At 42.9% G+C, this 27,415-nt stretch overlaps 1 protein-coding gene and 1 long non-coding RNA gene across 5 annotated transcripts; both read right to left on the reverse strand.

Moving 5' to 3' along the window:
* Positions 1-6,502: 6,502 nt before the first annotated feature.
* On the reverse strand, positions 6,503-9,593 carry LOC119332653. 2 transcript variants are annotated; one of them, XR_005161074.1, is made up of 5 exons: positions 9,281-9,593; positions 9,007-9,196; positions 7,901-8,017; positions 7,167-7,260; positions 6,503-6,871 (listed from the first exon to the last, which is right to left on the reverse strand). It is a non-coding gene; the product is annotated as an uncharacterized LOC119332653 (long non-coding RNA). The 2 variants fall into 2 exon arrangements; XR_005161073.1 differs by having other exon boundaries at positions 7,880-8,017.
* A 13,017-nt stretch (positions 9,594-22,610) lies between these two features.
* On the reverse strand, positions 22,611-27,041 carry LOC119329983. Of its 3 annotated transcripts, XM_037603088.1 has the most exons (7): positions 26,642-27,041; positions 25,704-26,530; positions 25,307-25,484; positions 24,582-24,613; positions 24,424-24,498; positions 23,799-23,982; positions 22,612-22,909 (listed from the first exon to the last, which is right to left on the reverse strand). In XM_037603088.1, exons 3-7 carry the CDS (start codon positions 25,470-25,472, stop codon positions 22,860-22,862), a joined length of 507 nt encoding a protein of 168 aa, XP_037458985.1. In that variant the 5' UTR covers positions 25,473-25,484; positions 25,704-26,530; positions 26,642-27,041; the 3' UTR covers positions 22,612-22,859. The 3 variants fall into 3 exon arrangements, 2 of the variants coding, with proteins under 2 accessions (XP_037458986.1, XP_037458985.1); XM_037603089.1 differs by having other exon boundaries at positions 22,611-22,909; positions 25,307-26,530; XR_005159850.1 differs by lacking the exon at positions 22,612-22,909 and having other exon boundaries at positions 23,638-23,982; positions 24,092-24,613; positions 26,642-27,040.
* Positions 27,042-27,415: the final 374 nt, after the last annotated feature.

Consider the following 27,415-nt stretch of genomic DNA (forward strand, 5'->3'; position numbering starts at 1 on the left):
CCCCCCTTATACTCGAATCCTGGCTCCGTCACTGAATGAGAGGTTGGATAGGTAGAACCAATTATGGATAGACATTTGACTTAGAACTAACCCAAAGCTTCAAGTATTTTGTAACAGAGAGAGTAGATAGAAGTCAACTTCTCCCCGTACTTTTATGTGCCAGCTCGAACAGGGACGACTCTGTTAGTGAACATTAGGGCAGGGCGTCCCGTCAGTGTTCCTTGCTCACCTGATGCTTCTTCTGGGTCTCGAATAATCTGATTTGTATTTATTTATTTTCAAGTTGTTGTCGACATTAGGCACTTTTTGTTTTACATCTTGAGTCTCAAGTCTCACAAGTCCAGATCATGTACGCGTTCTCCTGGCCCAGCTCAACTGGTACATGGCCCGTCACTCAAATACTTTCTCGAGCCGTGTGAGTTGATCGATCATTGGAGGGTGAAGATTAGTTACGCTAGAATCCACACAACCAAAATTTCTAATTGAAATTGTTACTACTGAGTATCCTTTTCTTTTAGAAATTAAAATATTGAGTATGGACAGGGAAGAGGATTTGTAGCACTTGAGTACTAGAAAATTCTTTAAAAAAATCTAGAATTTTGGGATATGAAACCTGGGTGCCCAATCTAATTTCATGTGAAATGTTGTGAAAAGGTATCAGGAAACGTATCCGTGGCAAAAAGACAAAAAGAATGTTTGAAAGGATTTTAGTTGAGACTATATTTTTTCACCATGAATATAGTTCATGGTATTTTTCAACGAAACTTCGTACGGAGGTAGATTGGGCATCCAAGTTTGAGATCCCAAGATTTTAGTTTTTTTTTAATTTTCTGTTATTTTTTTAATTTAATTTTGTATAAGGGGGTGGAGCACCTTGATGCTCATGTGTATTCCCGGTATCGTCTGCTGCTACATACACATCAACCAAGAGTAAGTTGGCATGTGCATATTTATCACGACCAGGGCCGGCCTTGGGGGTATGGCAGAGGGGCAATGGCCCAGGGCCCAGGCTGGGAGGGGGCCCATGATTAGAATACATATCTTATACAGCCCAGCAAAAAATACATAAGAAAAAAACTATACAAGAGAAACGAAAGGACACAATAGTTATGGGCTAGACCCATAGCTAGGTGCCCTAGGTAGCGATCGCGAAGCGTCACGCCAGCCACACGGCCGCTCGCTTCGCTTGTGTGAAACAAATCAATCTAAGATCTGGTCTTGTGCCTTCGTCCCTCGTCGGTTCGTCTTCGTGACTTCATCCTCTCGTCGACCGCCGCTGGTTGTTGTCGCTGCGCGCGCTGCTCAGCCATCCGGCATCCGGCAAGACGGCAATACAGTATGTATCCATCCATGTATCATATTCCTGTTCCATCCCCGATTCCATCCAAAGCTAAACTTCAGCAGTTTCTTTGATTCTTTAGTACGTATTCAACTATTCATCCCTGATCCATCCTAATTTTCTGTCATGTTGTGTACTTCCTCTATTTCAAATTTGGACTAGAACCATGACGAGTAATTTGGAACGGAGGGAGTACATATCTAGGTTTCAATCATCTGATGTATAGATTTCTAATTCTTTGTATTCTATTTTCTTCATTATTTTAGGACATTAGCCTGCCATTTTATCTAAGAAAAAGCATTTGCCAGGTGCTGAAAAAATAAAAAAAATAATAAAAAAAGTGATCTAAAACACAGGGGCCCATGTCGTTGAATTCGCCTAGGGCTTCCCAAAACACAAGGCCAGCCCTGATCACGACATGCATACCACGATTTGTTAGAGCATACTAGTCTGTTTTCTTGTTTAGGCTCCGTCATTATGATTCGAAGTAAGCTGTTATCATTCCTTCGTCCTTCGCTAGCATTTTGGAGAATCGGGTTGAAGTAGTTCGCTAGAAAAAAAATCCCAGCCATAGCTCTCGGGTCGTCCCACGGGCGACTCGGGCGGCAGTGCTACTCTCCTCCCTCCTCGCCCCAGACCCTCTCTCCCTGCCTCCAACGTCAGCCAAAGCCACCAGGGCAAAGCCTCTCTCACCGGTCGATGGCGAGGCCCTTCTCTGTTGGGGAACGCATTTAAAACAAATTCTATGCACATGCAAGATCTATCATGATGATGCATAGCAACGGGAGGAGAGAGTGTGTCTACGTACCCTCGTAGACCAAAAGCGGAAGCGTTTTATCAACGCGGTTGATGTAATCATACACCTTCACAATCCGTCCCGATCAAGTACCGAACGTACGGTACCTCCGCGTTCAGTACACGTTTAGCTCGATGACGTCCTCGCCTTCTTGATCCAGCAAGACGGGCAAAATAGTGGATGAGTTCTGATAGCACGACGGCATGGTGACGGTGTTGGTGAAGAACAATCTTCGCAGGATTTCACCTAAGCACTACGAAAACTATGATGAAGAATAAACTAGAGGGGACGGGGTTGCCGGCACACGGCTTGGTGTTTCTTGATGTGTTTTGGGTGCTAGCCTTACCCCTCTATTTATATGTTGAGCCTTGGGGTCGAAATTTGCAGTAAGAGCCTACACAAAGTCAGTTTCACCCAAAAGGTAAGAGTCTTTCTCGGACTCCAGGACCAGACGCCAGGGATCCCGGTGTCTGGTCTGGCTCCTGGACGCCGCAAAACTTTCTTTTGCTCCTTCCAAAAACCTTGTGGGCTTTCTTCTTTGGCCCAAATAAAGTGTTCTCGTATCCAAACATTTCGGGAAGCATCCGGAACCCCTTCCGATGAATTTTGGAACCCTTCCGGAGACCAAACACTATTATCCCATACATCAATCTTTATCTCCGAGCCATTCCAGAGTTCCTCGTCATGTCCGTGATCTCATCCGGGACTCCGAACAATATTCGGTCACCAACTCATATAGTACTATATCGTCAAGGAACGTTAAGCGTGCGGACCCTACGGGTTCGAGAACTATATAGACATGACCGAGACACCTGGAAGATTAACTCCCACTTGATTCAAGAAATTGTAGTACCTAGACAATCTGAGCACATACTCATTGGTTGAGCTATTCTCCTCCATCTTGTAGGCAAAGTACTATCAGAGGTCTCATACCTCTCGACACGGGCATGAGTATTAAATACCAATTTCAACTCTTAGAACATCTTATATGCTCTGTGGCATTCAAAATGTTTTTGAAGTCCCGGTTCTAAGCCGTAAATCATGGTGCACTAAACTATTAAGTAGTCATCATACAGAACTTTGTCAAACGTTCATAACGTGTGCATTTGCTTCTGCAATAGGTCTGTCACCTAGCGGTGCATCAAGGACATAATTTTTCTGTGCAGCAATGAGGATAATTCTCAGATCATGGACCTAGTCCGCATCATTGCTAGTATCATCTTTCAACATAGTTTTTCTCTAGGAACATATCAAAATACATGGGGAGCTACATTGCGAGCTATTGATCTACAACATAGTTATGCAACTACTATCAGGACTAATTTCATGATAAATTTAAGTTTAATTAATCATATTACTTAAGAACTCCCACTTAGATAAATATTCCTCTAATCATCTAAGTGATCACGTGATCCATATCAACTAAACCATGTCCGGTCATCACGTGAGATGGAGTAGTTTTCAATGGTGAACATCACTATGTTGATCATATCTACTATATGATTCATGATCGACCTTTCGGTCTCAATGTTCTGAGGCCATATCTGCATATGCTAAGCTCGTCAAGTTTAACCCGAGTATTCCACGTGTGCAAAACTGGCTTGCACCCGTTGTATGTGAACGTAGATCTTGTCACACCCAATCATCACGTGGTGTCTCAGCACGAAGAACTGTCGTAATGGTGCATACTCAGGGAGAATATTTATACCTTGAAATTTAGTGAGAGATCATCTTATAATGCTACCGCCGAACTAAAAAAAATAAGATACATAAAGGATAAACATCACATGTAATCAAAATATGTGACATGATATGGCCATCATCATCTTGTGCCTTTGATCTCTATCTCCAAAACACCGTCATGATATCTATCGTCACCGGCATGACACCATGATCTACATCATCTTGATCTCTATCAACATGTCGTCACATGGTCGTCTCACCAACTATTACTTTTGCAACTATTGCTATCGCATAACGATAAAGTAAAGCAATTATATGGCGCTTGCATCTTATGCACTAGAGAGACAACCATAAGGCTCCTGCCAGTTGCCGATAACTTTAACAAAACATGATCATCTCATACAATAATTTATATCTCATCACGTCTTAACCATATCACATCACAACATGCCCTGCAAAAACAAGTTAGACGTCCTCTACTTTGTTGTTGCAAGTTTTACGTGGCTGCTACAGGCTGAGGAAGAACCGTTCTTACCTACGCATCAAAAAACCACAACGCGGTATAGTGATTGCTTTTTGATCTTCATAAAGAACCATGTTCATTGAATCTGATTCAACTAAAGTTGGAGAAATAGACACCCACTAGCCACCTATGTGCGAAGCACGTCGGTAGAACCGGTCTCGCGTAAGCGTACACGTAATGTCGGTCTGAGCCGATTCATCCAACAATACCGTCGAATCAAGAATCAAATAGTGACGGCAAGCAATATGTATATACCCACGCCCACTCCTTTGTGTTCTACTCGTGCATATAACATCTACGCATAGACCTGGCTCGGATGCCACTATTGGGGAACGCAGTAATTTCAAAAAAATTCCTATGCACACGCAAGATCTATCATGGTGATGCATAGCACCGAGAGGGGAGAGTGTGTCTACGTACCCTCGTAGATCAAAAGCGGAAGCGTTTTATCAACACGGTTGATGTAGTCGTACACCTTCACGATCCGTCCCGATCAAGTACCGAACATACGGCACCTCCGCGTTCAGCACACGTTCAACTTGATAACGTCCTCGCCTTCTTGATCCAATAAGACGAGCGAAGTAGTAGATTAGTTCCGGCAGCACGACGGCGTGGTGACCGTGTTGGTGAAAAACAATCTTCGCAGGGCTTTGCCTAAGCACTACGAAAACTATGACGGAGGATAAACTAGAGGGGACGGGGTTGCCGGCACATGGCTTGGTGTTTCTTGATGTTTCTTGGGTGCTAGCCCTACCCATCCATTTATATGTTGAGCCTTGGGGTCGAAACTTGGAGTAAAAGCCTACACAAAGTCGGTTTCACCCGGAAGGCAAGAGCCTTGGCGTCTGGCCCCTGGACTCCGTAAAACTTTCTTTTTCTCTTTTCAAAAACCTTGTGGGCTTTCCCCTTTGGCCCAAATAAAGTGTTCTCGTACCCAAACATTTTGGGAATCATCCGGAACCCCTTCCGGTGAATTCTGGAACCCTTCCGGAGACCAAACACTATTATCCCATATATCAATCTTTATCTCCGGACCATTCCGGAGTTCCTCGTCATGTTCGTGATCTCATCCGGGACTCCAAACAATATTCGGTCACCAACATACATAACTCATATAGTACTATATCGTCAACGAATGTTAAGCGTGCGGACCCTACGGGTTCGAGAACTATGTAGACATGACCGAGACACCTCTTTGGTCAATAACCAATAGCGGAACCTGGATGCCCATATTGGCTCCTACATATTCTACGAAGATCTTTATCGATTGAACCGCATAACAACATACGTTGTTCCCTTTGTCATTGGTATGTTACTTGCCCGAGATTCGATCATCGGTATCTCAATACCTAGTTCAATCTCGTTACCGGCAAGTCTTTTTAATCGTTCCGTAATGCTACATTTCGTAACTAACTCATTAGCTACATTGCTTGCAAGGCTTATAGTGATGTACATTACCGAGAGGGCCCAGAGATACCTCTCCGACAATCGGAGTGACAAATCCTAATTTTGATTCATGCTAACTCAACAAACACCATCGAAGACACCTGTAGAGCACCTTTATAATCACCCAGTTACGTTGTGACGTTTGGTAGCACACAAAGTGTTCCTCCGGTATTCGAGAGTTGCATGATCTCATAGTCATAGGAACATGTATAGTTATGAAGAAAGCAATAGCAACAAACTAAACGTGGTAAGCTAACAGATGAGTCAAGTCAATCACATCATTCTCTAATGATGTGATCCCATTAATCAAATGACAACTCATGTTTATGGTTAGGAAACATAATCATCATTGATTCAACGAGCTAGTCAAGTAAAGGCAAACTAATGACACTCTCACTACTAGGAAAAACACTACTAGTAGCGTAGGTTTTTTGCATACCAGTAGCGTGGGTATCCGCGCTACTACTACGACGCTACAACTATTTTAGCAGTAGCGCGTTTTTTACCCCACGCTACAGCTAAAAAAGTTAGTAGTAGCGCAGCGCTACCCACACTACCACTATTCCACACCTACGCTACTACTATCTAAGTACTAGTAGCGCCCCATTTACACCTACGCTACTACTATCCAAGTGCTAGTAGCGCCACATTTTCCCCCCACGCTACAACTAACTAACTAGATTTTTTTTAAAGTCGGATGCAGTATTCATGGATGGAAATCAAGACACGTCCAGTGCAAATAAACTAAGTTCACAGAACCATCTTAGCACTTGCAGCATTCATGGATACAACATTGAACATCTCAACTCGAGATCTCGAGATCCCATTTAACATTAGATGCAAACAATTAGACCGCTTCTCTAGATGTATCTACCAAGGCTCGGAGTTCAAACATCGGTGGATCCCAGCACTCCCTCCCGCCGGACGGTAGCGTCGAGGTCCTCCACCTCGGTGACCTCCGGCGTCGCAATGACCTGGATGATCATCTGTGTGGCACGGTCGCCGGGCTTCACGATGAAGTCCGCCTCCGAGTGGTTGAAGAGCACGGTGCCCACCAGGCCGCAGTAGCCCACGTCGATCACCCCTGCGCCCACGTTGGAAAGTGAAAACTTGTTAGTTGGCGTCCGCATCCAAATCCAGTAGGGTATTTTCTTTCTTTTTAGTACATGCACATGAATCAACAGTAATGCATAATAACAAGAAAAAATAACCATGAATCCTAAAGAAAAAGATCATTGTTTGGGCCAGGTTGATAGTTTTGAGGCACGGGAAAGGATAATATTGGTAAAAGTCTTCATTAACAAGAACAATGGGCTGAGATTTCTCAAATGACATATTTTTCACCAACAATGATTAATGACGAGGCATGTAGGATTTACCTGAGCAGCATCAGCATACCCTTTGGTTCTTGCAAGAACTTGAAGGCCAAGGTTCTTAGCTTCACTGACTAGCACAAGTGCAGCAGCACCGTCGCTGTACATTGAATATATAATAAGAATGTCTTTACAGTTACACATCCAGGCAAACATTGCTTTACATAACTTATATTAACCATGGAGAAAGCCTAAATTTGAGCTACGAAATAATATAGCTTCAGTACACTCTTAAGATGATACATTTACTACTGTAGATATATAGCATAGTTTGACTGCATGCTGCATATACCAAAGGTAATCTGATCGTGTAAAAATAAAGCTACAATGCTACACTAAGAAGTACCATAATTCTAAAAGAAATAGTTGAGTTTAGAGGTATTAAACAGACACACTTCGATCACAAAGATCAATATCTACTTGCTTTAATTCAAATGCTTTACTAAAGATTGTGATACCATACTTGACTCTGGCTGCATATTAATTACTCTACAATGTTTAAAGGGAGCACATTGTTTATTCATTAGTGCACAATCTTCAGAATGGGCGAAAAATTCAAAAAAATCACTCACTTAGAACTAGCGGTCATCTTCCAAAAGAAATAAATAATACTCCCTGTAGAGGGAGTGCGAATTAACAGTTCTAGTAATGCTAAAATAATTACTCCGTACATATTTTTTGTTATTCTACACTCAAAAGCATCCTCAGAAAATTCTTACAGCAGAAGTTGCTCTGCTCACCACCTTCAGGCATATGCATCACCACCTTCAGGCATATGCATCACCACCTTCAGCAAACGCATGCACTAGGACAACCCACGGCCATGGCGCATCGACCAATCAACCAATGCCTGTTTCCTGTATGTCACAGGCTCTCGGTTAACTTCACTAATAATCAGTACATATTTACTCACTTTGAGGGAACACATGCTATCTTTTGTCTGTACAACTTATAAAAATGTAAATACAAGAAATAAAACACAAGATTATATGCAACTGTGTAATGCTCGGAGCACATCTAGAATGACATACTTTATATGCATATCTGTAATGCCTAGGGCCTACAATAAGAAACAAATCATTAACAGACGGGACTCTTTGGAGATAAGACATTCAAATTTGGCAACAAAACCCCAAGACCCTCTTTTAGTGTTCTGTTAACTACATGTACATTAGGTACATGAGGTTCTACTGGAGCTTAGCTTGGTTCCTGCAGCACCGCAGCAGTAAATTGTAGGCAAAATAAGGCTCAGCGTGTGGGCGTTGTAGCCTGTTGGGCAATGAACATTAAGCAAAACAAATGTGGGACGATTGTGCAGTAATTGGTAACCAAAGGTGTACTCCCTGTCAGTCACCACAAAATAATTAAGCATATGCACATGAACAGAACACGCATGAGTATGAATGTAAAATAAAGATGAAACTGTTGCTCGACACTAACAGTAGGGAAGCAGATAAACAGTGCGCTGAACAAGAAACATTGGTACTTTCTACACAGTAATTAATCACGTCCATCAGACATATACTTTTTCATAAATAAACATCCTAGAACTAGCACAAATCAACTTGGGCCTCAACCAACGTACTAAAATCCGTCGCATCACCATTAGGACCTAGTACAAACCAACGTGGATGTTATTTGTGAACACATTTCATTGTCCAAACTGGGAAGTCCCTTGAATCTATCTCTCTATTAGACGACCATAGCATATTCTAATTGTTCCTAAACACTACTCCTAACTGATATGATGTTACCATCAGAGCTAAGATAGCAAAAACTACATAAAACTCTGCATCATTCCATCATGAGTGCAGTGCTCCAACAGCACAGTTGCGGGATAACAGACCTGCCGTGGTGGGTCATCATGGCCATGCTTGAGCTCGAGCAGGACCTCTTGGTCGCCCTAGGAGTAGACCCCTCCCACCCCTCCTCATCGAGCAGAGCAGGGCTGGCATCTAGGTGCGCCCCTCCTCCTCCTCGATCAGGGCAAGGTTTGTGCCCTCTTGCCATCATTGTCGTCTCTGCACCATGGTGACCTGCAGCAAAGGGACGGATAGGAGGAGAAGGTGAGGTGAGGAGGAAAGGGTGGACCCAAGCAAGGAAGGAGGGGAAGGGCCTACCTGGGCAACACCGCAGACGGATCCCGCAAGCTCCGGCCTCGCCATCGCCGATTGTGGTGGATTCTGGCAAGAACACGAGAGGCGCCCGAAACCCTAGCGGCGGGCAAGGGTGCATCCCTTGAGGCACGGATCTGGAAGGGGGGAGAGAGGGGCGGAGCTTGGGGGCATGTTGCGCGCGGCCGGAGCTCACCGGAACCGGCCGACGTGGGTGGCGGCGGCGGCGCGGAGATAGTGGGGGAGAGGAACTGGACCGAGGGTGGGGGTGAGGTTCACGAGAGAGAGTTTTTTTTGAGGGATGCACACGAGAGAGAGTTTTTTTTTGAGGGATGCACACGAGAGAGAGAGAGAGATAGTTTGGTGCGGTGGGAGTGGATCGGGTGGGTCGGGGTGCAGCAGTGGATGTGTAGCAGCGTGGGGTGTGTCACCTGCACTATACCTATTCACTTAGCAGTAGCGCAGGTTTTATAACCCATGCTACTGCTATGCTCTATCGCTGAGAGATATTTACTAATAGCGCGTCTTTTTGTCATGTGGCTACCCGTAATATTTACTAGTAGCGAGGGGTCAATACAGCACGCTACTAATAATTAGCAATAGCGTGGGTCAAAATAACGCGCTACTAGTAAGCGTCTATCTATAAACTATTTCTTAGTACTGTCTGTTTGTCTATGTATTCACACATGTACTAATTTTGCGGTTAATACAATTCTAGCATGAATAATAAATATTTATCATAATATAAGGAAATAAATAATAACTTCATTATTGCCTCTAGGGCATATTTCCTTCATTCCCTCCATCGCACGTTGCTGGCAGGCGCGGGACGGCCTGGCCGGGTGGAAGATATTGTGCTTGTGCGAGGGTCAGCTGTGACATGGATCTCAACCTAAACGGGGTCCTAATATAACAACTTCCTTTAACAGGAAACCCAAAAGTATGTTCCATGAGCAAGAACGGAGGTACCCGAGCTTAAAACAATAACTTATCAGAGTTCTCTACATGTTAACAAGAACGACAAATGAGAAGGTATTGATGACCAAGACACCAGTGAGCCTTCCCTCATGTCTCTCTGTAACGCCTCAAGACCGGAGCTTCAGTTGCCTTCCAGGGTTTCCGGGTTTCATCGTGTGTTTTGTTTGGCCCGCTGCATTTCATCTTTGCATCATGTGCATTGCATCATGTCATCATGCCATCATGCCATTTCTTTTCTTAACTCAACTAAATAAATCGTATGGATCGTCGATCCATTTAAACCGAGGGAATTCACATGGTGATTCTCTTTACAACTTATCCTCTCGATATTTAGAGAGCTATAGTTATTATTCCAATTATGTGGAATTACCTTAACACACTTGCAAAAATCCCAATGCCTTTTATTATTTCAACTCTTGGCCTCTAACTTTGCCACATGTCCTTTCATCATTTTCCGGAACTCCACCTAATTTCTCAACATTTTTGGGCACTTCAAAAAACCTATCCTAGTTCAAACCTTTTGAATTAAATTCAAAAGAATTTGAATTTAATCTTTCAAACTTGACCTTTTTCTATTTTCCCGGACCGTGCTCATTTTTCTGAGTCCGTGAAAATTATCCCCTGTGCCCAAATTCTTCCTCTAACCTTCTCTTCTCTCTTTTCCTTTCTCCTATTTTATTGTCTCTGTTTTTGTTAAGAGTAGAATCAAGAGAGGGAGAGAAGGGAGCCCAGCAGGCCATTTGGGCCCAGCTGCATCTAACCTAGCCGGCTCCAAGGCCCACTCCCCGGCCCACCTAACCCTCTAACCTAGCCCGCACCCTGCTCTCCTCCCTTGCGCCGCCACTCCCTCCTCTCGATCTCACCCTCTCTCTCCCGCAGCGCCCGAACCACCATCTTCCTCGATCCCATCTTCCTCCCGCAACCTCTCCCTCTCGATCCCTCTTCACCTCCTCGCCTCCCCGCCGCATGGCTCGGCGCCAGCGCCGCTGCTGCTTCGTCACCCGTGTCGCCATGGTCCTCCTTGTGCCGCTGCTTCTTCACCTGCGGCTCCGTCGCCCCATGTCCACGTCGCCGACCACCAGCAGGATGCCGCCGCAGCGCCTCCAGCGCCGGCCTCAACCGCCTCCTCTGCTCCGCCTCCATCGCCGGCGACCACGTCCAGCGCCCACCTCTGGGAGCTCGACGCCCCTGCCTCGTCCTCTTCTGTGGCTGTAGAAGCCTGCCGCGAGCGTGCCGCCATGCTGCTTCGCCGTCCATGGCCCTGGCCTCCTGCCACGGAGCTGCCGCTGCCGGCGTCCATCTCCTCGCCCATGCCTTCCCGTCGCTCTTCCTTCACGTGTACTGCCGCAGGAGCGCCAACGCCACCAGGCCGCCGTCCCGCGCCCAAGCTCCTCCGCCCCTGGGTTCCGTTCGCGCCGCCGTTTGCCCGGATCCGACGCCGGCCGACCAGGATCCGCTCGTCTTCGCTGTTACCAGCGCTGCAGGAACCGTGCTTCAAGTCCCCGTCGCCAATCTGGCCTTGCACATCTTGTTTGACCCAAGGAGACCCACACCGCCGGCAAGACCAAGGATGCCCGAACGAGTGCTGACCGAAACGCCTAAGTACCACTACTTCCACAATGACCGTTGTTCGCCAAGTACACCTTCGGACGCCAAGTTCCTCTTCAAAACGTATGACTACTCGGCGTTGCGTCAAGTACCCCGATGGCCGGAGCCCTTGGATCCGTCAAGTTCGTCTACGAACCGAGAACAACTACCGTCTCCGAAGAACCGTGTAGCGGAACCGTCAAGTTCGACTACGACTCGTGTACGACTACGCGGGATTCCTCGGACGCCAAGTTCAACAATGCATCAAGTTCCTCGCCGTGACCCCGAACATCTACAGAAACTCGCGCAACGATAAACATGTACCACTACCGTCGCCGAGATCGCGAGAACCTCTACCGTCGACCCTAGAGCATGCGAGAACGACTACTTCGACTACGAACGTCCCGAAAATGTCTACTTCCCCTACACCGCATCAAACTCGAACCGCTCCGATAACGCACGCTTCGAAGGTATAACCCCGAGACGACGTCCGTGAACGAATGCTTGCGATGTTTGAGATGCTCATGTTTGCACTGTGTCCAATTTGTCACTCGTTTCCTTGTCGCCAACTCGTGGGACACCCGGTATCCGGGAGCGCCCCATCATCTTCTGCACGCAACCGCACACTTCTCCTTTGCATCCGTATCTCAATCGAGTTACCGGAACCAGAACGTTGCCGTGGCACCGTTTTCGTTAGAACGTTGCCGTGGCACCGTTTTCGTTACCGTTGCCGTGGCACCCCTTCCCTTTCCACCACGGTGACAAATGCTTCATAATGCTCATGTTAACATTTTCATAAAATTGCTTAAAACTTGCATATGTCATTCGCATCATAATAACAACATTTAAAATGATTATATTTGTTGTTTCCATCAATTTGCTAAATGCATATGGGGATTTACCGGATTTGTTGTTTGTTATATCCGGCCTCATTTAAATTGTTTAGATGGTATAGTTTTGTTATGCTTCACCTCTTGCCATGTTAACCAACATTTAATATTGTGGAGTACCTAACCGAGAGTGAACTAAATAATTGATGTGGTGTTCGGTCAATATGCATTGCATATTGAGCTCCACTTAATTTCTAGGATTGCTTGTGCACCTTGCCATGCCATGCCTCTTTAATCCGGACATGCATCATACTTGTTTGTGCATCATGCCATGATTATGTGAGGGTTGTTTACTATGTTGTGTGCTTCTTTGCGGTGTTTGCTTCTTCGAGTTGGTTCCGGTAACGTCGTGTTGTGAGGATTCATTCGACTACGTCCGTTTGTCTTCTTCATGGACTTGTTCTTCTTCCTTGCGGGATTTCAGGCAAGATGATCATACCCTCGAAATCACTATTATCTTTGCTTTGCTAGTTGCTCGCTCTTTTGCTATGCCTATGCTGCGATACCTACCACTTGCTTATCATGCCTCCCATATTGTTGAACCAAGCCTCTAACCCACCTTGTCCTAGCAAACCGTTATTTGGCTATGTTACCGCTTTGCTCAGCCCCTCTTATAGCGTTGTTAGTTGTAGGTGAAGATTGAAGATTGTTCCTTGTTGGAACATGGAGATGTTGTTCCTTGTTGGAACATGTTTACTTGTTGGGATATCACAATATATCTTATTTAATTAATGCATCTATATACTTGGTAAAGGGTGGAAGGCTCGGCCTTATGCCGAGTGTTTTGTTCCACTCTTGCCGCCCTAGTTTCCGTCATATCGGTGTTATGTTCCCGGATTTTACGTTCCTTACACGGTTGGGTTATAATGGGAACCCCTTGACAGTTCGCCTTGAATAAAACTCCTCCAGCATGGCCCAACATTGGTTTTACCATTTGCCACCTAGCCTTTTTTCCCTTGGGTTAGGCCAGCCCAAGGGTCATCTTATTTTAACCCCCCCGGGCCAGTGCTTCTCTAAGTGTTGGTACAACCCAGAGCACCGTGCAGGGCCATCCCTTGACAACTTGGGTTACGTCGGCTCCTATACGCTTAGCTTATCCGGTGTGCCCTGAGAACGAGATATGTGCAGCTCCTATCGGGATTGTCGGCACAGCGGGTGGTCTTGCTGGACTTGTTTTACCATTGTCGAGGATGTCTTGAAGAACCGGGATACCGAGTCTGATTGGAATGTGTCGTCAGGAGGTCTATTCATTCGTTGACCGTGAGAGCTTGTCAAGGGCTAAGTTGGGACACCCATGCAGGGTTATGAACTTTCGAAAGTCGTGCCCGCGGTTATGGGCAGGTGGGAATTTGTTAATGTCCGGTTGTAGAAAACCTGAAGTTAACCTTAATTAAAATGCATCAACCGCGTGTGTAACCGTGATGGTCTCTTTCCGGCGGAGTCCGGGAAGTGAACACGGTTGTTGGAGTTATGCTTGACGTAGGTTGTTCTAGGATCACTTCTTGATCATAGTTTTTAACGACCGTGCCTTGCCTTCTCTTCTTGCTCTCATTTTGCGTATGTTTAGCCACCATATATGCTAGTCGCTTGCTGCAGCTCCACCTCATATCTTTACCTTACCCATAAGCTTAAATAGTCTTGATCGCGAGGGTGTGAGATTGCTGAGTCCCCGTGGCTCACAGATACTTCCAAAACCAGCTTGTAGGTGCCGATGAGTTCGTGCAGACGACGCAACCAAGCTCAAGGAGGAGCTCGATGAAGATCTTGTCCTTTGTGTTGTTTCGTTCTAGTTGATCAGTAGTGGAGCCCAGTTGGGGTCGATCGGGGACCGTGTCGCATTTGGGCTTCTTCTTTTATTTTGGTTCCGTAGTCGGACCTTGATTGTATCTGGATGATGTAATGCTTTATTCATGTAATTGTGTGAAGTGGCGATTGTAAGCCAACTATGTATCTCTTTTCCCCTATTGTATTACATGGGTTGTGTGAAGATTACCTCACTTGCGACATTGCTTTCAATGCGGTTATGCCTCTAAGTCATGCTTCGACACGTGGGAGATATAGCCGCATCGAGGGCGTTACACTCTCAATCCCCCCATGAGTTGTAATTTTGCTCTCATTCAAGGTCTAGATCAGACTGTGGCAATCGACTTTCTTTGTCTCTCTTCTTTCCTCTCTTCTGCTTTGTAAGGATTATAGTTAGTGGCCATAATGTTTGATCTATGCTACCATATCCATCTTTTATAACATTGTCTAGAAGCAGATGCATTATTCCACTATTTATTTTAGTTTTCTTTTGAAGGTGCACTAAATGAGGCTATTAAATATTTATTGTGGCCATGAGCAGGAAGCATGTGCTTCCTAACTAGTACCACTTTTATTTATTCTTCTGAAATTTGGGTGCTTGTCCTTATGAAGTTTTATTGAAGGAAATATGATTAGCATAATCCTATAAAGTAGGGACATGATTTTTTGGCTCCTAGAGAGAAGCTACCCTTATATCATCGCGACCACCAAGAACTTTTTGATTTTTGTTGATAAGGTAGTAATTAAATGGGTTGTTGGGAAAAAATATTGAATGTGGGGCAAAATGGAATTATAGCAAAGAAATACCGTGTGGGCATCAGCCTCTTTCAATGGGATGGCCCAGGACAAAATCTCAGCTTGAATCTGTCGCGAAGAGCATCTTTTTGAATTGGCTTGCCTACTTGCAAAGCAAGAGTTAATGAGTCACCTAATTACAATAGTCAAATCTAATGTCCTTTTGCGAAGGCAATTTAAGCAACATGATAGAATAGTCTTCATTCCCTACAAATTGTGCTGAGACTTGAGAGGTTGATTTTTTTGGTGCAAATGGGACTTGGGAGAGGACCATATTGTTCTTAAAAGATTGTAGAGAGTAGTATGGATATGTTTTAGTCTTGTTTGCCCATATGCAAAGGAGAGAAGAGATAGGGGAAAGTACATAGGAAGAGATCACACGGAAGCAGGAAGAACATTTGTTGCTCTAAAGGAATGAACCTAGAACCAGGGATGAAGGAGACATGCAGGAAATGCAAGAAAAATATAGCATTGGAATGAAGAGGTGAAAGACCAAAGAGGTACCATGAAGAAAAGTTTCGGGGCACTTGTGTGTGATGGGTTGGCTCTAAGGAAATGATGACAATTATTAGTTATCTCATGGTTAAATTACAACTAACACATAGATGGCTCTAGCACAACATAATGTTATTGTATATTTGTCGAGTCTAGCTGATCCTACCAGAAAATGGTAGATTTGCCTTAGTAAAGGAGTACATGACATTACAATTAATGGATTTTATAACATATAATATAATCAATACATTAAAATAGAAGAACAAAGTGGGAAGGTTGGCAATGGCGAGTAGGAATATGATTATTTGTTTAGATTGGCTCAAGACCAGGAAATGTTTGTGTGTAGACCATGATTCTACTGGCATGGATGGAATGAAATTATGGCTCCATAGATGACATAGGTTCTCCCAGTTCCAAAAGTTGCATCCGCAAGAACGAAACAACAAAGATACCAAAACCTCTTAATCCGGCGACGGATCTAACAACTACATAGAAGAAAGAAGAAGGAATGATACTCCAGGGTGGTGGAACTAGCACATGTTATTGTTGGTTTTTAGGAGGAAGGGAGGATGCGGTATGGGAGAATTTCTAAAGCAATAGAGGTAGAGTGATCGACATGGTTCTTCTTGATAATGGTCGAGAACATTGGAGAGAATGAGTGGTGGCATCAATTGGAATATATGGCCATTCAAGAGGACCTATCATCTGCTTGTAATAAAGAACACACAAAGATGAGGGATCATACCAAAACTATACTCGCTCTATTTCAAACAATAGTGCATATTAATTTCGTGCAAATTCTAACTTCCAATATTTAACCAAGGTTGATGGAAAAAAATCACCATCCATAGCACCAAATCATCCACAATAAATCCATCATGAAATATATTTTTACATTATATTTTTTAATGTAGATGTTGATGTTTTTTTAATAAATTTAATCAAACTTTACAAGATTGACTATGAAAAATACTAGTATGCCCTATTTTGAAATAGAGTAAGTACATGAAATATATGCCTAGAAATGCATCCTGAGCTTATATCCCAATGTATTAAGAATGGTGTGAACTGAGCCTAGCTCAAATAGTTAGGTTCCTTATGGTGGAGCCATACCACCAGGGTTCAAGTCCTGGACTTGGTATTGGTGCTCGCATTTTCCTGGATTTATTTCAAACTTTCTAGTGATCTTCGTTCAGTGGAAGAAAATGTTCCCGTCGACTACAATGTGCATATGGTGATTCGTCAATCTCAAGTATTTGTCGTCCTAGTCTCTCGGAGGTGCTCATAGGGGTAGGGGTGAGTGTATGTGCGCGTATGTGAGTGTCTTTGAATGTGTTGTGTTCAAACAATTGGAAATGTATTAAGAAGGGTGAGATGTCCTATATGGGTACACGTGGTGCACAAATGCCTTTACTACGGGGCTAGTGCACCTTATTTGCATTGAAAATGGAACACTCTGTGGGAGAATTATTAGGAAGCAAAACAGATAGATTAATTAGATACGAGTGTACATAATTTCTCATTTCCTAAATGGAACATTTGCGCATATTAAGAAAATATTGCAAACTTCATTAACTGACTTGATTTGCTGAAATGGAGTACAATTTGGAGTTTCATGAATTAAATGGTAAAATAAACAAATGAAGGGTAGGACATGAATTACAAACTCAATAGATGTGGACTAAGATCAATGACAAATGGGTTGGCATGGTGCCTCGCAAATGCTAAAAAAGTCAATGAAGCATGTGTTTTGTTATTGTGAACTACTTCCTCAATTCTGGTTTATTGGGCGGCTTGTGTTTTGGCTCAAGCTTCGACTATCTATATGACTAACTAAGTATGAAGTGTATGCTGCAAAAAGTATATTATTGGATTTGTATTTGAAATAGGTTTCACCCTGTATCACTAGTAGAAAACAGGGCTTTCGTTCGGCCAGAAAAGAGCATTAATCCCGGTTGCATTACGAACTGGGACTAATGTGAGCATTAGTCCCGGTTCGAGCGGCGAGGGCACCGTACATGCATTACTCCCGGTTCAAATGGGATCTTTAGTCCCGGTTGGTGCCACGAACCGGTACTAAAGGGTGCGATGCCCATTACTACCGGTTCATGGCACGAACCAGCACTAAAGGTTTAATCTTTAGTATCGGTTTGTGCCACGAACCGGTACTAATGGGGTTGAGACCTTTAGTACCGGTTCGTGCCACGAACCAGTACTAATGGTGCAATTTTCAAATCCTACCCCCCCCCCGGTGTATCGCCTTTTCAGTTTTGTAAAAAGCAAAAGAAAATGATAAAAACTTCAAAAGTTAAAATCCTCCGAGATGTAGTTATGTTACCACATCTACTAGTTAGGAAAACTTAAAAACTTAAATTTGGACATGTTTTGCAAAAAGTGCAGGGAAAATGTAAAACGGCTATAACTTTTGCATACGATGTAAAAAAAAAGTATAATATATCAAAATGTTCAGCATGAAAATCCGCATCCGATTTTGACAGCCTATGGCATGTTTGCAAATTTTTAGAATCCTCAAATTCTAAAAGGAAAAAAAGTTATGCTCAAATTTCAGTTTTTTTTGAATTTTTGTTAAATCTGGTCAAACTATGGTCAAACTACTTATTTAAGAAGTATTAGTGTTACTAAATAATTAATCAAGAATATTAGTGTTACTAAATAATTATTTCAGTTTTTTGAATTTTGGTCAAATCTGGTCAAACTGTGGTCAAACAATGGTCAAACTACTTATTCAAGAAATATTAGTGCTACTAAATAATTATTTCAATTTTTTTGAATTTTGGTCAAATCTGGTCAAACTGGGGTCAAACTATGGTCAAACTGTGGTCAAACTACTTATTCAAGAAATATTAGTGTTACTAAATAGTTATTGTTTTTTAGAACAATAGTTTCAAACTCAAACAGTGAAATGTGTGACTTCATGCTCAAGCTAAATTCCTGAGGGTTGATAGGATTGACATCTTACTATTGTCAGGAAAACAAAAGTGCAGACTTGGAAACGAGGGAGAATAGAACTCGAAAGTTAAGCGTGCTCAGGCTGGAGTAGTGAGAGGATGGGTGACCATCCGGGAAGTTAGATGATTTGGAATGATGAGGGGTGATTAGAGATTAGAGGTTAAATTGAGCAGTGATGAGGGGTGATTAGAGATTAGAGGTTAAAATAGTTCAGAAATTTGAAAATAAAAAATATTCAAAAAGATCATAAAATTTCCTTTAGTACCGGTTGGTGTTACCAACCGGGACTAAAGGTGGACCTCCAGGCAGCGACCACGTGGAGGCCTTTAGTCCTGGTGAGTATAAGAACCGGGACTAAAGGGAGAGGCTTTAGTAACGATCCTTTAGTCCCGGTTCCAGAACCGGGACTAAAGGCCCTTATGAACTGGGACTAAAGGCCCTTTTTCTACTAGTGTATAAACTTTGACATATAATTTACATTTTATTAGTTAAATTTATGTTCAAACCTTATCCAATATAAGAAGGAGCCTAATAAACCCGGACGAAGGGTAGAAGATGCGATATTATGGGTATTCTACTAGTGCAAAGTGCTAGCATTGAGACAAATATGGCTCAAACTACAACTAAAATAATAAACATGATCCAAAGATCGATTAACTATTCCCTTGATTCTACTATGAGTGTCATTTCTGTTCGACAAAGGTTTAGTCACTAAGTTAGTATGACCTGATACACTAGTTAGCACTCCAATATTTTCTTGAGGCTAGGGATGATAACAGATGGAAGGGAGTGATGCATTTTTTTCAGTTTTTTATGTGGAAGTGAAAGTGGATACATAAACCTAGAAAACTAAAACTAATATTACCAAAATGGACACCCAAAAAATGGTGTAGAGGCTAATATTAAAGCAAACGTCCGATGGATCTAAAGACTCCTTGAACCATATATAAAAAATACCACTTGTCATGAGTGGTAAGCTATATAAAACACAATGAACAAAAGAACCATATATAAAAACATAAGAAACCAACAAACTTATTCAATTGATAGGACCACAATGTCTTTCAATGGTCTCCTAAGTTTCTGGCCTAACTATGAAACTAGTTGCACTGATGTGGAAGCGCATAGGCGTTGTAGCGTGGATGGGCGGGTGGCGTCGCAGTGGCGGCTGTTGAAATATATTGCCCGCCTCCCTCCATCAGTTCAGACTTTTGGATGAGTTTGGCTGAAACATGAATTCAATATGGTATCCGAGCCAAGAAGTCTTGAGTTCAAGACCCTACCAATGCCGTATTAAATAAACGATTCTGCGGCCTACATCGATCCCACGTCTAAGGACTAAAATAGACTAGACGTGAGGGGGTGTTGAAATATATTGCTCGCCTCCCTCCATCAGTTCGGACTTTTGGATGAGTTGGCTGAAGCATGAATTCAATGGCGGCCTATGTGTTGGTCGACTGGGGATGGGTGCGTGTGGCATGCTCAAGTGCCCAACTGTTTGATTAGGAATGGTGAAACATAGATTGGAGGTTTCGGCTGGGGTTGAAGCACCATCTTCCCGGCTAGTACAAATCCTCATTAGCGCTTGAACATGTTATGAATCGGCTCTTGTGTGCCTTAGATCCCTGTTGCATCCCAATCCTATACATGGCTAGCTAGATCTAACATGTTCATAGAGATTAAAATTGGGGCCATGCCAACATAGTAAGCAAGTGTGATCTATAGATACGATCGTCAAGTTGAATTACATCGCAAGGTATGCATCGCTAGAAACTGAAACCTACGATAGAATCTCTAGGTTATCTGATACTAGCATATACTCCGCAATTTATAGAGATGCATCAATGCATGTGTTGATGCCTACAGAGGTGGATAGAGTGATTGCTGCCATTATCTAGAGAACGGTTACTTCTTATCTATTTTATGTACTTCAACTTTAAGCAGGCTTTCATTGACCAGCGTATAATGTCTTTGACACGTTGTTGATGAAGATTTTGGTACTTGAAATACCAATTTGGGTCAAAAAGTGAGCTCGGTGGACAGGCGTTCATTACCCGGTATTGTTGATGCAATGTTCAATATATGTTCTAGTATATCCAGCTAAGAGTCAAGGCTTTCAAATATCACTTGCATAAGGTGGACGCACGTTGAAGGTTGTGGGGGCAGCTGCCCCCACTCAATTTTTCCTCGTAGGCCTCGACTGATCATGCCAAGCTACGTGTGCCCCCACTCGGCCCATTACTTTGCCCCCACTCAGCCCAATTTATTGTTTATTTTCAAAAGCCCATGTATTCTAAATCTGTAGAAGCCCACCACAAAGAAACAAGCTACGTTATGGATCAGTGCGGCCCTACACCCCTGATGCACATCCACGCACACTCAAAAAGTAGCGAACACACGATACGGCAGCCGCGCAGCCACCCCAATCCCGCCGCTCGCCGCCGGCAATGAGCGACTTTCCGTCGCCTGTCTCTCGCGCTTGCACGCTGCCTTCGCAACACAGCCTCATCACCGATTCTGCAATTTCAGCGTTCTCATTGACATCAAGTAAGACATATAGTAGATCATTAGGGTTCTTCCTTTAAAAAAAATTGTTCGTTTGCAATTCTTGTGTATACAAACCATAATAGTATCACCAATTTATGTGTACTGTATAATTTACTGATTTAGATGACTAGATTGGTTCAAACAATTTTCTCGTAAGATTTAAATATTAGTACCAAACTTTGTCTAGACCGAGATACTCAAAATTTCATTCGGATCATCTATTCTTACTAGTTCCGAGCAAGATGATTGCATATTACAGTACCAATCGGCATGAGGAAATCTGCCTTGTCCTAAAATTTTTAAGCAAAAGACAATCGCGACGATCAATCAACATTTTAGTGTCGATTGGTATGAACCATAGTCGTATTTGATTTGTAGAAAAGGGATTGCTAATTTTTTTCCCCAATGAAGTGATAATCAAATGTTCTCAAGAGGTGAAAAATCACCGTGGGACAAAGTAAAAGGCAATGTGCTAAACGCTCTTTTTCGCTTGTATAAAGGCATTCTTCAATATTTTCATTCTCCCTTCGTTTGATAAGGATTTTTTTTTCCTTCCAGGTTGTTGGTTAGATTGTTAGGCAATGCACCGATGTTCTCTTATGCAACTTCAGAACAAGATATTGACATACCGATGTAAGTCATTTTGTTTCAAATTGATAGTTTCTTTTTCTTTCATGAATTTGGTCATCTCATGGAGAATGAAGTGATTGTGCCTAGGTTTCAATTTATATGGATGGCTGCTTTGTTAATTCGAATATGGCCATACATTATTGCCCCCTCTTAATTTTTTTCCTGGGTCCGCCCCTGCTTGCATTGGCTTGTTAAAAAGAGGAGGAACTTATATTTAGGGCCTCTTTGATTTATAGGATTTTTATAAGAATATTGGAGGATTTGAATCCTAATAATTTTTTTGATTATCTTCATAGTCTTGTTTGTCTCGGCACTTTTTTATTTAAAATCTCGAGTACGACGAACTCCAGCGGTCGAGAGAACTCCAGATCATCCATGTACGCCTGCTCTTTTTTTTTTGGCGAAAGATCCATGTATGCCTGCTCCACTCCCGGCCCAGCCCATTCCCTCGAAGTAGGGCACGCTCATCTGAACAACAAAACACTGATCGTTGTCTCAAAAAAAAAAAACACTGATCGGAACTCGCATGGATCCGTCCGATCGTTCACTATGTACGACACTAATGGTTGGGGCCCACCATTGCGGGCCTCCTGAGAGTAAGTTGTGGCGGTGCAAGGTAGGAGCGTGCCCCTTCCACTTTCTTGTTTATTCCATCACACTCAAAGTACATGTATATTAGGACTGGTATGCGCAAGTTTTTAACTGAAACTTTAAGATGGAGCCATGCAAAAACAACACACTTAGAGAATGTATTCTGGAGGTTACATGAACGATGATGGTGGTTCAAAAGTAACGGATAGCACATGGCAGCGTCCAAAAGTAGAGGCATACTTCCTGGTGTCTTAAGTCAGACTTAAAAGGTCTTACAAAGATAGAAATATACCCAGCCCCTACAGCATGATCAGGGCCACCCTGCTTGCTTGCATGGTACCTCGTGCACCTGCCGTATGAATGAAGATTAATTCAACTATAAACATGTAAGAACTCCCAATGTGGTTAGATGTACGTAGAGAAGACTGTTGGGTTGAACAAAACAATTAATTATAGATAAAACTGACCAGACAATGACCTTTTGACCGATTTGAGAACATAAGCTGACATGGATAGATTCAGTAAGAGTTGGCTACATAGCAATTAATTTGGGGAATGATTCTCAATTATTAGTATGAAATAGACAATATCAAGAAATTAAGATCAACCTTTATATTTGAGATATCTTGCTCCGTCGCCATGTCGGCTCTTGGCTCAGGAATACATTCAAAGAAGCGCTAGGCACATGTCTTCAAGAAAATGTGCCGATAAACAACAAATTTGAACATAAAAGCTACAACTATACTACCCTAAATGAGAATTATCTGAAGACATTAAATTAGTTTTTCTGTCGCTCTGAAATTCCAGCACCTTTGTTAGGCCAGCCAAGAGCTTTTGTTATAGAAATGGCCAAAAGGAATAAGCTAAGATTTCTCATCTATTTGCATTTTGTGTTTTTTTACTCCATAGGTCACTATATACAATTTTCAGTTTATACCCACGTGTTATAGAAATGCTGCTTTGTTTTTCAATTAGAATGGGCTAATTTTTGTAGAAATGAACTACCATATCAGAAAATCACTTGATCCAGAGTACAATTGAAATTCATATTAACCAACATACGCTTAGTCACCGAACAATCAAGAAAAACTCATCCAAGATTTGGATATCAATGGTATAATGACAATTGAAAAGGTTCACTGTTGACCCACCTACCTGCTAGGCTTCACTGGTGGCTAAATAAAATCCTAGAGATTGTTATAGTGTATTACATAGCTAGAGCAGTCAAAAAGAAGTACCTATCACGTGCAAATATCTAGCTATGGGCCACATCAGGCAAATCCTCATTTGATCTTGAAAAGCTATGTGAATAAGGCAAGATTGAAGCTTCCGGCTTTTGATTTGATTCTGATATGCATGCCCGTGGAAGGTCAACTGGCCCAATATTTTCTTTGTGGAGATCGTCTCTAGATCAGCTGTGACCTATGTACAAGAAGATAACTTAACAAACCAACAAAATTAGTAGAATATTGCATATCTTAGAGAGGAAAATAGGAGGATATCAAAGGATTGCTTTGGATTAGGTACATACAACAATGTGAGGCACTTGCAGTATGCAGTCCACCTCCTGTATGGGTTCTGACTTGGTGATATTAACAAATTACTGGGGATCGGTCTTATTCATTGGGTCTAACACCTAACATAATAATTGTAGATCTACAAGTATGTTGACCAGTTAAAAATATTATACAAAATGTTCAAACATAGGCTGATGAAGTAAGCAAAGCATATATATTAACCAGTTAAATATCTGTGCTAAAGGCAAGGATGTGTTGTTGATACCATGACAAGAGGAAATCCAAGCTAAATATTCCTCTCAGATGATGTTTTTAGCAAGGAATTTAGGATAGTAGATCACTAAACCTGCTTATCGAAATAGGTGGCATCACCAACTTCTTCCAAAATATTTGCCAGAATGTACTTTATGGGGTTGAGTTCCTTCACATAATTCAAAATCAAAAGCATCAAACCCAACTGACACAAGACGGCAGGACCCATGTGTCGGAAAATGCAGCACCGACCTCCTCGTAGAACACCTCCTCGAGCTCATCCACTGCTCAGATGAAAACATGATGAGAAACAATGGTTACGGCAGTAGTATTGAAAGCACCAGTTGTGGTATAAAATTTGTGATGATAATCCACAACAAAGATTTAGCCATACTCTATAAATCCAAAAATTTCTTTGACAACAAGCAAATCGTCCCGAGAACAGAATTCTTTGAGTTGGATAATTCACAGATATTCAGTTATAATGAGGGAAGTAAGGAGTTGAATACATTATAATACAACATCATGACATCTAAAACATTTTAATTCTGTTTTAGAGTCAAGAAAATTCTCAGCTGCAACTGAGAGTCGATAAAAACAGACACCAGCAGCTTGCCTCTGATAAGTACATGATTTTTCCGAACAATGTATGGACAGCAAGCTTAGGCTTGAAACCTTGTTCTCTAAACCCAGATAAGTCCATAACTATTGGACCAGCAATATCATAAAACACAAAATATCCTCAGCGGCCAGTGCTCTAGCAGTGTGCAACCATAATCTTACACATCAAGTTTAGTTGTGAATCAAACTAAATTATCATTCCTACCAAATACAAGGAAATCAATAGTTCACAATAAGAAAAGACATAATATTTTGAACGCTATCATGCAGCGTTCACAAAAAACAGAGTCTTTTGAATGGTTAGGAAATACTATGTGTTCTCTAAGAGTAACAGTTCAGAAGAAGAATAACAATACCTTTTTCCCGAACAATTCGTCTTGATATCTGATTCAGAATTTCAGCAACTTCATTATCTTCAAACATTGATGCTTTCCTAAGACGTATGAGATCCAGAACCACATCAGGATTGAATTGTTTTCCATTCAGTGTGTATCGGATGTACATTCTTACTACATCATCCATGTCAAATCCTGTCTGAATACATGGGGGAAAAAGGTTAAAGCGTATCTGTAGCCAGATAGCTTTGCGACCAACAATATAATAAGAAAACCATTAGTCAAACAGCAGTAAGAATGGCCAAAATTAACCTAGACCAGTGACTTTTGTAAGGATAGTAACGAAGACAACAACAAACAATACGTTATCCTGCTAGAAACAACAAGTTGTGGCAGTAAGAAATTCTGTTGGGCATACCAAATGATGGCTGTGGGTTAAGCGCACCAGGATGCATCGTGTGTCCTATGGCCGTTATCTCATACTGGTGGCAGAAGGCGGGGTTTCCCTGTTGCTTTCCTCCCCTGGACTGGGCGGATCAAGTCACTGTCTTCATGTCTTCCTGCTTGCAAGAAGGATGTGTATCTCGGCTTTTTTTTTATTGTTTAGGCACACGTTAATCTGCTCGTAGGGATGCATGCAAGCATTATAAAAATGGCATTGTTAATGATGGATTTAGTGCAAAAGGCCCATTATTCTAGCAGAAAAGTGCAGGCGCAAGTACAAGTTAAGCCAATTAATTAATGAAAAAACTGTAGTAAGTAGTACTGTAAGCAGGGAGGCTGCCTCCAATTTGTATACATTGCATTACGAATTCACAGCACAAGGGAGCATGAGATGATACTACAAGCCTAGGAAGGAAATAAGCTTCTTCTATTACGGACGGATGGATAGAAGCTCAGCTTACAGGGACAAGAACAAACCAAGAAAGGAGCCACTTTTGTAATCAGATAATCTAATTAATCCTAAATCACAAGCTTCCATCGGATCCCAAGAACAGATAAAGCTTAGATTTATAGACATCAGAAGGCACCCTTTCTTGGGGTTAATTTCTTAGAACCAATGATCGAAAACCCTAAAGAAAAGTAATGCAATGATAACTGGAAGGAAAGCTAAATATCTTTGTCTTTCTCTTCCCTCTCCTTCTCTGCTCTTAATGAAGAAAATTAAGCAAGCCATCATGTAATTTTTAGAACTTCAGTGACATCAAATCCAGTCGTCGCCGCAACAACAGCTCGAGCTGGAACCTACAGGCGCACGACACAATGATAAGCAACCAAGCACTATTGTTGGATCCAACACAGGACGAAGGGTTGATGGCGGGGAGGAAGGGAGGAACCAGGGGAGGAACACAGTACCTCGACACGGGAAGGGGCTGGGGTCGGGGGGAGGAGGGCGAGGGAGCGCGCGCAGCAGACGGAGCTGAGGAGATTCTCGTCGACGCGGGAGAGGTTCATGCCGCCGCCCTGGATCAGGAGCAGGGCAGGAAGACGAGCGGCGAGGCCCCCGACTCGAAGAGCTCGCCGTCGCCGTAGAGGAGGGAGGGGCAGGGGATGAGAGAAGGCCAAGGGAGCGGTAGGCGGCAGCGCATCGCCCCGCATCTCAGCGGCGCCGTGCTCCCTCGGTGCGGCAGGGGACCATGGGCAGGAGCTGCCGCAGATCCGGCGGCGCCGAGGAAGAGAAAGGAGCAGAGGAGGAGGTTGCGTGTGGAGAAACCTGGGGCAGCTGGCCAATGAAAACGTGTTCCTAATCCGACGAATCGCTTCTCATTTCTTTTTTTGTCGACGACGTGGACATCGCGAGCAGGCGCTCTTTCTCCTCGACGAAGCGAACCTTTTGTCGCATAGTTAATCTGACGTGGAGAGCGCGAGGGCATGCCCATGATGCACACGTTAATGTTTCTCGATGTCGCTGCTGCTTGTGGTTTTCTAGCCAACTGCCTCACACAGACTGGCTTGCTCTAACAGCGGCAAACACGTTTCGTCTCGTGTCAACTGCTCCAACTTTTTCGTCAGGGCCGAAGTTTTTTTTTCATGGTAATACGTATCTCATTTATATAAAATAAAAATCAAATTACAAGGCACGTAAGCATCAACCATACAGGACTGAAAAGGTAAAAAAATCCTATGCAA

The sequence above is a fragment of the Triticum dicoccoides genome, chromosome 7A (genome assembly GCF_002162155.2).
Source record: "Triticum dicoccoides isolate Atlit2015 ecotype Zavitan chromosome 7A, WEW_v2.0, whole genome shotgun sequence".
Lineage (NCBI taxonomy): Eukaryota > Viridiplantae > Streptophyta > Magnoliopsida > Poales > Poaceae > Triticum > Triticum dicoccoides.

Coding starts and splice junctions, on each gene's coding strand:
- LOC119329983 (XM_037603089.1), bottom strand. CDS start 25,472: ATGGATGATGTAGTAAGAATGTACATCCGATACACACTGAATGGAAAA. Junction 23,983..24,423: donor CCACCTATTTCGATAAGCAG/GTTTAGTGATCT, acceptor TCTTGTACATAG/GTCACAGCTGATCTAGAGAC. Junction 22,910..23,798: donor TAGATATTTGCACGTGATAG/GTACTTCTTTTT, acceptor TTCATACGGCAG/GTGCACGAGGTACCATGCAA.